General features: G+C 39.0%; 1 protein-coding gene across 2 annotated transcripts in view; it reads left to right on the top strand.

Annotated features, from left to right (window-relative positions):
* The window catches only part of GRIN3A (glutamate ionotropic receptor NMDA type subunit 3A), a 192,051-nt gene that overhangs the window by 66,030 nt on the left and 111,004 nt on the right, over window positions 1–15,017 (top strand). For both annotated transcript variants that reach the window (XR_010664632.1, XM_065947450.1), the window contains exon 3: window positions 8,797–9,844. Coding sequence is in view for 1 of the 2 variants with exons in the window: in XM_065947450.1 (XP_065803522.1) it covers window positions 8,797–9,844 (1,048 nt within the window). In the remaining variant the exon portion in view is untranslated. The remainder of the gene's footprint in view (window positions 1–8,796; window positions 9,845–15,017) is intronic.

Below are 15,017 nucleotides of genomic sequence, written 5' to 3'. Positions count from 1 at the left end.
AAGATTAAGGAAATTTTCAGTTCAGTTCAGTCTCAGTCATGTCCAACTCTCTGTGACCCCATGGACTGCAGCACACGAGGCTTCCCTGTCCATCACCAACTCCTGGAGTTTACTCAAACCCATGTCCATTGAGTCAGTGATTCCATCCAACCATCTCATCCTCTGTCGTCCCCTTCTCCTCCCGCCTTCAATCTTTCCCAGCATCAGGGTCTTTTCAAATGAGTCAGTTCTTCACATCAGGTGGCCAAGGAAATGCTGAATAAGATAGAAGAAAAATCAGGGGGCAACAGGTCCTAAAATCTTTAAGAACATGGCAACATTATTTGTAGTGGGAGATTTTTATTTATCTTTAGTAAGTTTTAGAGCAAGTTTTTAAAAAGTAAAAATAATACATGAATAGTTAATCCAATAAATTGATAAATACTGCAGTTAATATTCTATTATTAAAGAATATATGAACATAAATATTTCCTCATCCAAAAAAGTAGAAAAGAGAGAGGTGGGAGGAGATCTAGAAAGAAGGAATGAACAAAACAAAAACCCAAACTAATTGAGGAAAAATCTTATGATTAGTATAATGATGTTCTATGCAGTTCTGTAGCAACAAATTCCTAGCAAAATATCACTTGCCAAAATAAACCCAGAGAAATGGAAAGTTTAATAGAAGAGATTGAAAAAATGATTGAAAAATTGCAGTTTTTTAGAAAGCGCCAGATCCAGATAGTTTCACAGCTTACTCTTGCAAACTCAAGTGGGAAAACAAAACACTAAACATTTTAGTTGAAATTGATCTAATACATTTCTTTTGAAAGTTATTTGCTTTCTGCATTTTTTAAGAGTACCTCTGGTCTCATTTTGAAAGTAATACAATAAAACTTCTCTCAAATGAATTATAAGGGGGAGAGTATAATGAGTTCTATAATTTACTTTTTAAATGCCCTAAATGAGTTAAAGCAATCAAGGGAGAACTTCCACAAACTCTCTTGTCCTCATCCACCCACCTATTTGCCTCCGGGTTCTGTATTTTCTCTGCCTTCTCCCATGTCCATGCACCTTTCTTATCACAGCAAAGAGCATCACCCCCTCTTGCACCTTAGAGTACATCCCTTTTGCCCCTCAAGGGAACTGTCCCAGGAATTCTCTCTTCTATCCTACATCAACAATCTTTCTATTTTTTTAATTAACTTTATTTATTTGTTCATTTTTGACCGTGCTGGGTCTTCGTTGCTGTGGGAACTCAGGAGTTGTGGCTCCTGGGCTCCAGAGCACATGCTCAGCGCTGGGCGCAGGGGTTTAGTTGCTCTGTGGCATGTGGGCTCTTCCTAGATCAGGAATCAAACTCTACCAATCTTTATCAAAGATTCTTTACCACTGAGCCACCAGGGAAGCCCCAATTTTTCTATTTTTACTAGATCATTGTCATCAGCTTAAAATCCTGCACATATATATATACACACACACATATACATATAATATTTATGCATGTATGCTTGCTAGGTCGCTTCGGTCGTGTCCGACTCTGCGACCCTCCAGACTGTAGCCCACCAGGCTCCTCCGTCCCTGGGATTCTCCAGGCAAGAATACTGGAGTTCGTTGCCATGCCCTCCTCCAGGGGGTCTTCCCAACCCAGGGATCAAACCTGCTTCTCCTGTGGCTCCTGCATTGCCAGCAGATTCTTTACCGCTGAGCCATGGGGGAAGCTCATAATATTTAGTTATTTGCTTAATTTTTCCTCTCCACCACTATTCTATTTTTCTCCTCTTTATAGCGTAACTCTCTAAAGACTTATCTCCAGTTTCTCCTTTTCCATTTTCCCTTGAAGCAGTAGGCTGCAACACTCCACTGAAATTACTCTCATGAAGTCTCTGGTGACCTACATGTTTCTAAAGCCAATAGTCAGTTCTCAGTCCTCACTGCATTTGAGCTGTTAGAAGCATTTGACACAGATGATCAGGGTCCCCTGATTAAAATATCTCTTTTACTTGACTTCTAGAACACCACACAGCCTGCTTTACATCTCTGGTTACTTCTTGGTTTCCTTTGCTAGTTCTTTCTAAACTGCACCACCTCCAAAAGCCCTGGACTTATTCCTTGGGCTTCTCATCTACAATTACCGTTGTGATCTCAAATACTGTCTATGGAGTTTTGGCTCCCACATTGTATATCCAGTTCAGACCTCCTTCCTAAACTCCAGAATTCTCCACCTACTTACTTAGCAACTCCGTTTGGATGTCTATAAACTATCTCAAACTTAACATTAGCGCACGAACTCCTGGTGGTTCTCACCCACCTCACAACCTGATTCTTCTACAGTTTTCTTATTACAATTAATGGCAACTCTACATTCCAATTTCTCAGGGCAAAAAACCTCGGTGTCATCCTTACACTTCCTTTTCCTAGCAACTATGTCTGAGCCTTCAGCAAATCCCGTCAGTTGTAGCTTCACAATTTATCAGGATCCAACTAATTTTTCTCACCTCTATTGCTACTACCTCAGCTTAAACCATCATCAACTTTTGTCTGATATTTGAAACAGCTCCCTAACTGCTCTTTCTGCTTCTGCCTTGGTCTCTCAGTAGTCCATTCTCAACACGACACTGCAACAAGCCTGTTAAAATGTAGGTCATATCACTTCTCTGCTCAAAACCCACCAGTGTCTTTCCATCTCACATAGAGAAGAAACAAAGGTCCTTACAGTGACCTTCAAGATCCTATTTCCCCCACCCCCCACTCCCCATAAGTTTCCTCCGAGCTCATCTTTAACTCCTCTGTTCCTCAAACATACCAGACACAGTCCCTCTCAAGGACATTGGACTCCTTGCTCCCTATATAGGAACGTTCTTTCCCCGGAGAGCCTCTTGGTCATCTTATTCCCTTTACACAAATATCACCTTCTCCTGGCCTCCCTAACCTGCAATTCCACACTACCACCACCAGCCCTGACACATCTTACATACTTACTCTGCTCTTTTTGCTTCTGCACGTAGCACTAATATCCCACTCATATTCCCCATTTATAATATTTATCCTGTCCCCTCAATAGAATAGAAGCTGCACAGATCTTTATTCCTTTGTTCACTACTATATCTCTTAGAACCTAGAGCAGTGCCTGGCAAAATGAGTGAATAAATGATTGATTTGCTGATATGTTATTTTGTTAGCATCTTTGTTCATTTGTTTTAATAAGAAAATCTTTTAATTAGTAGGTCAAGTTTTGTATGCAAATGTGGCTTCTAAAAGCTCTTAAATACATTAAACACTGATCTTGCTTATATTTGTGAACTGTCTCAAAAACATTTTTTACACACTTTGAAGAGTTCAGATTTTATCTCAGCGCCTACTCAAATAAACACATGTTCTTAATTAGTGACATAGTTGGGAGCTTTTACCGAAGTAACAAGTTACCTCCATGCAGATTAACCAATGAGTTTTATTCTTTCAAGCAGAATGATACCTTGAGAGATCTGCTGATGAAAAAAAGTATATATGTATACCTGAAATGCTTTGTTAAACACTCACTACGCACCAGATTCTCACTCATAGAGTGAGATCAAGACTCTCATCATACCATGGCAAAGTTATCGTATTAATCTTCTAAGTGGTCTCCTGGTCACTATCTCTTCCTTCCTGTGTACCCACTGTGCCCACTTCCCGAGGAGTATTATCAATGCAGACTTATGGTTATATCATTGCTCTACTTCGATACTTCCTTGGCTCCCCTTTTCCTGTTAAATAAAATCCAGTCTCATAAAATGGACGTTTGAAACGTCTACAGTCCAGTTGCAACCTGAATATGTTTCCATTCTGTTCTCCAATAAGATGGTTATAGTTACCATTCTTGTTAAATTTCGCACCTCCTTACCTTCCCTCATAATACTTGAACTGGAAAATCTATTGAGAATTCATAGCTAGACTGGAGGGGTAGTATGATCAGCACAGAATGGAGCAGTATTATTGGTACCTCTGATCCAGGTTCTAAATTACTATTAGAGGAATTTGATATTACATTTCTCTTTTCCCCCCACAGTGCTCTATGGGCTTACATTTACCTGATACACAACCAAATAAATACTCCAGGTCTTATTTATATGACCTTCCAATAAGCCAAGTTTTATATATCCTTAGTATAGTTTGTGAATTAAATGCAACCCTGTACATTTGACCGTCTTAAAATCACTACTTTTCTTTTGGAAACTATAATACCTCCTGATTATGCCATTTTCTCCACTTCTGTTATTACTTAGCCTTTGTCACATTAAGCCCCTTGTGAAATAAGCAGAGAGAGAGGAAGAGAGGAAGTCAGGGGAGGAAAGGAGAAGCATTATTCCTCACATCAGAAACTGTTCTCAGCCCGCTTCTCCTTCCAAACTGTTCCCCACTTAGCTAGCAAGAAAACAAGATCTTTCTAAAATCAAATCTGATGGTCCTTTCCCTCCCCAGAAAAATTCTCTCAATGGCTGTTACATTCATCATAATCTTAGTCCTTTTGTACTTCATTTCCCACCCTCATCTCCAGCCTTATTTCTCACCACTCATCATCAGGCAGCTTGCTCTCTCTGTCTCTGGCTTTTGCACACACATCTCCCTGGGCTGACAGCATCGGTCCCTAGCTTCTCTTCCTGCTTAACTATAATTCCTTCTTCAAGATTCAGCTCTCTAAGATTTCTTTCATGTTATCTCATATTTGCCTTTGAAATCTCTCATTATTACTTCAGTTAAATTGATAACTAAGTATTGTTTCACAATGACCATATCCTATTTAGTTAAATATTCAAACCTTTTAACATTTTTTACAACTTTCCCACATCAAATTCTAAATAAAAGCTCCTTACACATGAAAAAATACATACAATGTCAAAATCATATGATTGTTCCAATGATTGCTCCTATTTTTCTTTTAAAATATTATTTAACATGCATTTACATTTGATATTTCAAGCAAAGGAGTGTGGGGGAAAATCAGAAAAGGGCAAATCATTCTTAATGTGCTCTGCAGCTTAGTGATGATGAGTTAAAAAGTATATCCTTTCTATACGTACATCTTTGCTTGTCTCTCTGCATATGTTGCTGTTTGGTTATGTGGCTTTTCAAGATAAAGTATTTGTTTAAGTTTGGTTTCCTATATGCTATAAAATTGCACTGAACTCCAAAGTAGTGATTATTGGTGAGAATTATATAGCAAATGGCAGAACTGCCCTGAATCAATATTGTTGATTAGACAAAGCTTGTCTTCAGTGTATTTAGTGTGCATATGAGATTCCTAGGGCTTCCCTGGTGACTTGGTGGTAGACGAATCTGCCTGCAATGTGGAAGGCTCAGGTTCAATCCCTGGGTTGGGCAGATCCCCTAGAGAAGGAAGTGGCAACCCACTCCAATATTCTTGCCTGGAGAATCCCATGAACAGAGGAGCCTGGTGGGCTACAGTCCGTGGGGGTCACAAAGAGTTAGATATGACTGAGCAACTTAACACTTCACTTCACATGAGATTCCTAGCTTCATGGACTTCTGCCTCAGGAAGTACAACTTCTTACAATCCCCCACCCCCACAAAAAAAGACTCAGCTCTCATACCTCCTCCTCCAAGAAGTCTTTCTTGTCACCCCTACAGTGGAACTTTCAGGTGCCCTTGCTTTCTGTTCCAGTCAGTTCAGTCGCTCAATCAGGTCCAACTCTTTGCAACCCCATAGACTGCAGCACACCAGGCCTCCCTGTCCATCACCAACTCCCAGAGCTTACTCAAACTCATGTCCATAGAGTCAGTGATGCCACCCAACCACCTCATCCTCTGACTTCCCCTTCTCCTCCTGCCTTCAATCTTTCCCAGCATCAGGGTCTTTTTCAGTAAGTCAGTTCTTCCCATCAGGTGGCCAAAGTATTGGAGTTTCAGCTTCAGTCTGAAACTTCAGTCTTCAACTTCAGTCTGAAGCTTCAGTTCCAGCTTCAGTCCTTCCAATGAATATTCAGGACTGATTTTCCTTTAGGATTGACTGGTTTGATCTCCTTGCAGTCCAAGGGACTCTCAAGAGTCTTCTCCAAATGCCCCTCAATTCTACCTCCATCAGGGTGCTCATTACACTGGTTTAGAAATGCCTGTTTATTTTTCTCTCTCCCCATCATGAGACTTTGAGCTCCTTAAGAACAATGAGAGTGTCCTTCATCTTTACAACTCATACTAAGAACAGTACCTGGTGTATATTTGTATCAGTTTACCTTGCCAATAAAGTTATTCCTGATTTTCCTTTTTCTTGTTCATCCAAGAAGAGTCCAAGGCAAGATAAAGGAACATGGTAGAAATCAGTTTACGCAAAAGCAAGATTTCAACATTGTAATCTTTTAACTAATATATGAGTATTCAAATTTTGTTGCACATTGTCATTCCATTATAAAGAATACATGGTGAAGGTGATAATAACTAAAGCTATTAATGAGATTATTTTACTTTTTCTGTAAAACTGAAAATAAAATAGAAATAATCCATCATAAATGGGGATTCCCTGAGACCCAATTGCTTGGTGCCAATTCCATACTGAAACAAACACTGAAATTTTCCGGTTTGGGGAATGGAAGACATTTAGATCCTGATTGATATGTCTGTCTCAGTGACAGATGAATGCCTCAGAGACAATTAAGCCCTGTTCTTTAGTCATGGCCATGCTGAATGTTATTTAACATCGACAAACAGGAATACATTTTACTGGAATGATGGAGTTAATCTCTGAAAGATTCCTGAAACCCTCTTTTCTGAGATAATTTAAGTATATATTTACTCAGTGGTAGCTCTTTGTAGGTCCATCCAATTAAAAGTCTATAATCATTAAGCCCCATATATTCTTAAAATAATGAAGAGTTTCTTTTTCTACAACTTTGCTTTCCTGATCACTAAATTGACCAAGTAAAATTAACCTAGTTACTAATAACTATTTTATTCCCTAGGCTATATCCATGTGTGTGTGTATGTGTGTGTTAACAAATCTAATAGTAGATTGCTCATCAGAAACACAATTATAGTCATTCTTCTGTTCTACTACCTAGGTAATTATCAATTGATTAATCTGTATATTTTAATGATTTGGTTCTCTACTTCCCTAAAGAAGCAGAAAACTGTTTTAAAATGTAAGATAATGGAGACTTTTACTTGTTGCAAAATAGAATTCATTTTAAGTGGTAGAGTCCCACAAGGGAGTGCTAATGTGAATAATTACTATTATACACAATCTACCAAAATGAGCAGTTATATTGCTTTTAATGTGGAAAGATCTTCAAATGTGATTTACATTTATATCTTTAATGAAAATTAGTACATTCTTCACACTTTCTGATTCCTCTATGTTTCTTCTGTGGCAGTGTAACTTCCTACTACTGGTATTTGCATTTGTAAATTACAGAGTAATTTGTGGTAAACAATGGATTAATGTATTTTGCTAAGGACCTAGACTTGTATCATCCAACTCTTCACAAATATCTGCTATGTTACAGTCCACATTTAAATTTAATTTCTTTCAATTTGAAATGTGCCTTGAGTACTCTCTATGAGTTTATCATAATGCAATACTTTGTGTCTCCAATTGCAAAAGTTCTATTAAAAGACTAGGAAAATGACTGGGGATGGCCTTGATTGAAAAAATTTAAAAGACATTAAATAATAGTTACCATATCTGGAACAATTTTTCTATGTCAAAAGGTATAGTATATACCTCACATGAATTATTTCTAACGCTTACAGTGGAAGTAATTTACAAATAAAAATGTAATTATTTCCCCTATTTTGCTGATGACAAAACTGAAGCTTAGAGTTCAGTAAATCGGTGTTCAAGGACAATGCTAGAAGGTGGGTGGACCAATATTCTAACACAGGTGTGTCTGATGTCAGACTGTGGGCTTTCCTTCTGAAACAAGGCCATAATTAAGAGTACAGAGATGCCACAAGCTTGTATGTTACCTTTTTTGTCTCTTCTTCCAAAACTCAAGAAAGACAGAGACTTTGACCAAGCATTTTTCTGCCTTTTCCATAGCAGAACATGCACTGACAGTGCCTTGGTTCACAGGGTTAGGAATCAGTATATCATTCAGCTGGTAATTTTCCTTTCTTTGACTTCTGGCAGAAGCTTTCTCTAGAGCCAGAGCCAATTGTTTTTCTCTAATGACTTAGAGGGAGGTTAGCCTGAGGCTGTCCTGGGAACTGCAAGTCTATTTATCATCTTTTTCTTTGTTCCATGGATTGTATCCAACATGCAACTTTGACTGGCCTCATGGGGACAGACATGTTGATTATTTCCACTCTGAAAGGAGAAACACTGATAACAAGATTTGGCTATTTTCTAGAATTATGAATATAATGTTAAGCAATTATTAAAGTATATGCATACTTATTAAAACTTATTCCTTGCACCAAAGATATTTATTGAGCTGATTTATTTGCAGTTGAATGTGGTGAACAGCAGAGATATGTTAAAGGTGCTGAGAACTTCCATAGCTTGGAAAGTTGTGAGAATATATAATTAACCATTTATAACAAATTAAATAACACACCCCTTAACTGGGAATAAAGATTTGGAGTAAGGCCATGAGTCAAACACCCAGTCTAGGTGTTAAAACATGAGGATGAGATTTCATTTGCTCAATGAAATAGGACTCTTCTCCTAGAAAGATTCTAGCTTATTTATTCCTAAAGTAATTTAGGCGATGCCTTTTTTTAAAATAGTTTTTTTATTAAGACAGAGAAGCAAAGATGGGCACTGCTTCCTGACTTTGCCCTCACCCCTCTTCCTTACTTTCTGCCTTTACTCCTCTTTGCCAGGTTTCTAGCCAACACCACTTTCAGAGGCCTCAGTGGTTCTATCAAAGTGAAAGGTTCCACTATCATCAGCTCAGAAAACAACTTTTTCATCTGGAATCTGCAAAATGACCCCATGGGAAAGCCAATGTGGACACGCTTGGGCAGCTGGCAGAGGGGGAAGATTGTCATGGACTATGGAATATGGCCAGAGCAAGCCCAGAGGCACAAAACCCACTTTCAGCACCCAAGTAAGCTACACTTGCGAGTGGTTACGCTGATAGAGCATCCATTTGTCTTCACGAGGGAGGTCGATGATGAAGGCTTATGCCCTGCCGGCCAGCTCTGTCTAGACCCCATGACTAATGATTCTTCCATATTGGACAGCCTTTTTAGCAGCCTCCATAGCAGTAATGATACAGTGCCCATAAAACTGAAGAAGTGCTGCTATGGATATTGCATTGATCTACTGGAAAAACTGGCAGAAGACATGAACTTTGACTTTGATCTCTATATTGTTGGGGATGGCAAATATGGAGCCTGGAAAAATGGGCACTGGACTGGGCTGGTGGGTGATCTCCTGAGTGGGTCAGCCCACTTGGCCATCACTTCCTTCAGCATCAATACTGCACGAAGCCAGGTGATAGATTTCACCAGCCCTTTCTTCTCCACCAGCTTGGGCATCTTAGTGAGGACGCGAGACACAGCAGCTCCCATCGGAGCCTTCATGTGGCCACTCCACTGGACAATGTGGCTGGGGATTTTTGTGGCTCTGCACATCACTGCCATTTTCCTCACTCTCTATGAATGGAAGAGCCCCTTTGGCTTGACTCCCAAGGGGCGGAATAGAAGTAAAGTTTTCTCCTTCTCTTCAGCCTTGAATGTCTGTTATGCTCTCTTGTTTGGTAGAACAGCAGCTATCAAACCCCCAAAATGCTGGACTGGAAGGTTTCTGATGAACCTTTGGGCCATTTTCTGTATGTTTTGCCTTTCAACATACACGGCGAATTTGGCTGCTGTCATGGTAGGTGAGAAGATCTATGAAGAGCTTTCTGGAATACATGACCCTAAGGTAATACTTCTTTTTACTCTAGATTTCCTTATTGTCCATTTTAACTCTGTATATTGTGTCTTATGCTGTAGTAGTTTATATGCTTTCATCTAACACAGAATATTCTCTGAACCATCTGTAGAGACTAATCCAAAAAGTCTGTTGCCGAATTGCACTAAATATTTCATTGCTTTATTAAATGAAACAAAAAGAGTGAGGGATGTTTTTAGGAGATTTTGTTCCAAAGAAAGTCTCATAGAAACATCTATTTCTGCAGTTTTTTACTTGTGTTAGTTAACCATCTGGCAGAATGGCTATCAGGGAATAATCTTACAAAGTATTTTCACCCAAAGTAAAACTTCAAAAACTGATTAATTACTTCTCTTGGGAATTATTGGAAATAAATAATAAGGTCCAAATTTAAATAGTAAAGAATCCTTTTCACCATGAAAAACTGCAAAATGGAAAGAACTAACATTTTATCATAAGCACTCAAAGTCAGAAAGCTAGAATACTCAATACGTATAGCCAAGGAGTACTAAGCTAACTGATCTGGCAAGATTAACTAGGAAGAGAGCATCCTTTTGGGTAAGAAAGGCTGATCACCTTAGGGTTGGAGGAGGATGTCAACAATCACGTTATAATTTCCAATAATATTCAAGAAAATCATCTCTATTCTAGGCTACCTTTGATATTCTAGACATCTGACCCTATGTAGAAAGGAGGAGGGTAGGGTTCAGGTAAGCAGGTAAAGCAGTGGTGATACATGAGTAAAGATAGCCATGTCTGTTTGGTGACAAGACCTCTTTCAGTGACTACAAGTATGGCGAACTTGGCCAACCCAGTGGGAGTGGAGAGGAGGGGGTTGTCAGGGCTCAAAACAATAAGTCAAGGGAGTACTACAGTCCCAGTGGGGAAGAGAATGCAGATCCAGAGCAGACATGTATTCCAATCTGTAGAACCCACCTACCAGAGACTGGAGAAAGTGGTAATTCAGTGAATATACCCAGGACACACTGTGTTAAAGCATCTTGAGCTAAGCTGAGCATTTCAAACTGTGAAACACCATCATGACTTTTCAAATATCCCTTTTCACATCAAATATCATAATACTGAACCCTTTACCATATATTTTTATCAAACTTTTAAAATCAATTGCACAGAGAATGAACAAATAGGACATTTACTATTTTTGTTAAATGATAAGGTGGCCCAGAGGGCTAGTGGCAGCTTTAGATAATTCTCATAGTTTGGATTAGGATATATGGTCTGTTCTGTAAACAAATGAATGTGAGAAATTTGACCCATATGCTGAAAACCTCCTTAATACATGTGAACCTCATGAAAAGATTCAGCAAACAATGGATCATTGACTGGGCACTGAATTGCATTTGCTTCTTAATGTGCAGTCAGGACTTTAGGTTATCATCTGGAATTTAATGAACACAAATAAGTTCCATAGTATAAATACATGTGTTACCCTAAAGAGAGATCTGTTGATGCTTCAGCATTCATATTGTACTTGTATTAGCAGCCTCTGTTTATTCTTTGCTCCAAGAGGTCTGTGGATCTCCCAAAGGTTTGCCATCTTAATAGAGACTTACTCAATTTTTTTTTTTTTGGCAGTAATCTTGCATTATGATTCTTAAATTACACATTCAACTTGGAAACTATTTGATCCAATCTAGTATAAGAGACAATATATGTGCCGTTTGTTGTGAATATTCCAGACCATTATCATATGTAAAAAGGTGAACATAATACTGACTAGAGTTTTATTAATCAGAACCAAAGATTATCAAAATTTTCATGGATGTTATGCATGAGAAACCTGAGGCAATTATCATTTTAAGGATTAAAACGAAAAGCATAACAATATACCATACACAGCAGTAAAAGTTGTTTTTTTTTTTTTAAGCAAAAAGAAGCAACCATTCCATTCCCAATTCCATTCTCAATAAAAAGGTCACATTTTTATAATCCTAACCCAGCCCTCCAGACAAAGTAAGAGGAAATCAGTTCATTTTAATCACTCAGTCATGTCCGACTGTTTGGGACTCCATGGAGTGTAGCACACCAGGCTTTCCTGTCCATCACCAACTCCCAGAGCCTGCTCAAACTCATGTCCATCGAGTCGGTGATGCCATCCAACCATCTCATCCTCTGTCGTCCCCTTCTCCTCCTGCCTTCAATCTTTCCCAGCATCAGGGTCTTTTCAAATGAGTCAGTTCTTCTCAATGGGTGGCCAAAGTATTGGAGTTTCAACTTCAGCATCAGTCCTTCCAGTGAACACCCAGGACTGATTTCCTTTAGGATGGACTGGTTGGATCTCCTTGCAGTCCAAGGGACTCTCAACAGTCTTCTCCGAAACCGCAATTCAAAAGCATCAGTTCTTTGGTGCTCAGCCTTCTTTATGGTCCAACTCTCTCATACATTCATGACTACTGGAAAAAAACATAACTTTGACTAGACAGACCTTTGTCAGCAAAGGTCTCCTTTTTAATACGTTGTCTAGGTTTAATATGCTGTGAGAGAAATGGACCATGTCAACTTTGTGTTACATTTACTAAGGTCTTAATGAAGTGGACAAACCTAAATCTAAAACATTTTCAATTTTTAGATAATAAATGAATTTTCACTGTTTCCCAAAAATGTATGTCTCTTCCCTAATGTTGTTTAAAGTCTCTCACTTCTTTTCCATATAAAAACACCTAGATTATTTGATTAAGAAATACCCAACATCTGAACTTTTGGCGAATAAAGTTGGTGACAGAAGTGTTCCATTTTCATCCAAATGTGTGGTATTATGCAGATGACATAATGACCTCATCTTCCCAATGACAGGCATAATCAAAACAATTTCCATACATTTCAGTCACTCAGCATTCATTCTTAAGTATATTCTACTCACTCACATGAGCTCTTTTCTCTCCTAACAATGCTCAATTCTTTGAGTGATTCTTTTTTCTTTTTTACACTAAATGATGTGGAAAATGCAGAAGTAGAAAAGTAGAGGAGAAAAGATTTAAAAAATATATAAAAAACAAAGGAAAACAACTTAGAAAGTTATAAGTGTTGGTAGGATTGAAAATTGGTATAGCCACTATTGAAAACAGTCAGAAGGTCCTCAAAAAACTAAAAGTTGAACTACAGAAGAAAAAGCTATAAGCATGCCAAAGTTTAGAAACAAATGAAACACATCAAATTTCAAAGAAAGGGTAATTGCCTTCAACTGAAGGCTTAATTAATAAGATCATAGCATCTGGTCCCATCACTTCATGGCAAATAGATGAAGAAACAGTGGAAAAAGTAACAGACTTTATTTGGGGGTGCTCCAAAATCACTGCAGATGGTGGCTGCAGCTATGAAATTAAAAGACACTTGCCCCTTGGAAGAAAAGTTATGACCTACCTAGACAGCATGTTAAAAAGCAGAGACATTACTTTGCCAACAAAGGTCCATCTAGTCAAAGCTATGGTTTTTCCAGTAGTTATATATGGATGTGAGAGTTGAACCATAAAGAAAGTTGAGAGCCAAAGAGTTGATGCTTTTGAACTGTGGTGTTGGAGAAGACTCTTGAGAGTCCCTTGGACAGCAAGGAGATCCAACCAGTCCATCCTAAAGAAGATCAGTCCTGAATATTCATTGGAAGGACTGTTGCTGAAGTTGAAACTCCAATACTTTGGTCACCCAATGAGAAGAACTAACTCATTTGAAAAGACCCTGATGCTGGGAAAGATTGAAGGCGGGAGGAGAAGGGGACGACAGAGGATGAGATGGTTGGATGGTATCACCAACTCAATGGACATGAATTTGAGTAAACTCGGAGTTGGCGATGGACAGGGAGGCCTGGCGTGCTACAGTCACTGGGGTCTCAAAGAGTCGGACACGACTGAGCGACTGAACTGACTGACTAATTAATAAGATAAACTGTGTTCTTATTCTTGAAGAAGACTTGAAAGTTGAATATCTGCATCAAGGAAGAAAGAATGGACATTCCAAGGAAAAGAACAGAACAAACTATTTGGAGGTAGAACATATAAGGCACTGTCAGGATATCTTGAAGAGCTCACTTTAGCCACAGCACGAAAGGAAGGAAAAGAGCTAAGTCTGAAAAGTAACTTGATTGAGATATCAGAGGATCTTTGACATTGGGCTAGAGATCCATTGACATTTTTGAACAGTGGAATAGCACAGAGAAGCAGAATCCACTTAGAATGGTTGTTTCTGCAGTAGCAATTAAACACAATTAGAAGAGAAAGACAGTGTTGGAGCTGGAGAAAGAGTTGGAGTTATAGATATTGTCACTGATAGAAAGAAAAGTCAGGAAACATTGTGGTGACCAGATCAGTTGTTGTTGAGTCGCTAAGTCATGTCTAACTCTTTTGCGACCCCATGGATGTAGCCCATCAGGTTCCTCTGTCCACGGGATTTTCCAGGCAAGAATACTGAAGTAGGTTGCCACATCCTTCTCCAGGGGATCTTTCTGACTCAGGAATCAAACCCGTGTCTCCTGCATTGGCAGGCAGAGTCTTTACACCTGAGCCACCTGGGAAGCCCAACTAGATCAGTAGTTATCTGTTCAGTTATCCATTCAGGATGTGGCAATTAACTGGATGTGAGCGTCAACAGAGAGCCACACGTGCCAAGTTGCAGGCCTGAGTGTATAAAATGATGGTGCCATTCAGGAAAGCAGAAAAGGCAGTTCATGAACTAGAAATTATGCTGATCAGTTCAGTTTCATACTTTGCACTTTAATATGTGTTGGGCATCCAGGTGAAATCCAACAGGCACTGGGAAATATAGAACCAGATTTCAGGAGTGACATTGACACTGGTGGGAATCTGAGGCCGAGAGGTGACACTGTGTATTAAAGCACCATGGGGAGTCTGAGATCCCCAAGGGAGAAGGCAGTAGGGAGAAAAATTGCTGCTCTAGGAGAAGCAGCAGGCATAAAGTTGGCATATGGTTTTGCAGAGAGATGAGGTGGAAGTTGAGGAGATAGAAGTACCTTGAAGCAAAATCATGCAGGCTCTTGAATGCCTCTCTGTAGACTGAATTTTAACTTCTTGAGATGAAGACTGATAGTAACCCATCTACTAAGGTGGTTATAGAGAGGACAAAGATCAGTGTCCAGTCCAAACCATGAGAATTAGCATGTAGGTGTGTATTTTAATGTTTGATGAAACTGGGT

This window comes from Muntiacus reevesi, chromosome 10 (assembly GCF_963930625.1).
Source record: "Muntiacus reevesi chromosome 10, mMunRee1.1, whole genome shotgun sequence".
NCBI lineage: Eukaryota > Metazoa > Chordata > Mammalia > Artiodactyla > Cervidae > Muntiacus > Muntiacus reevesi.
Note: the sequence above shows the minus strand (reverse complement) of the source record. Positions and strands in the feature narration are given on the sequence as shown.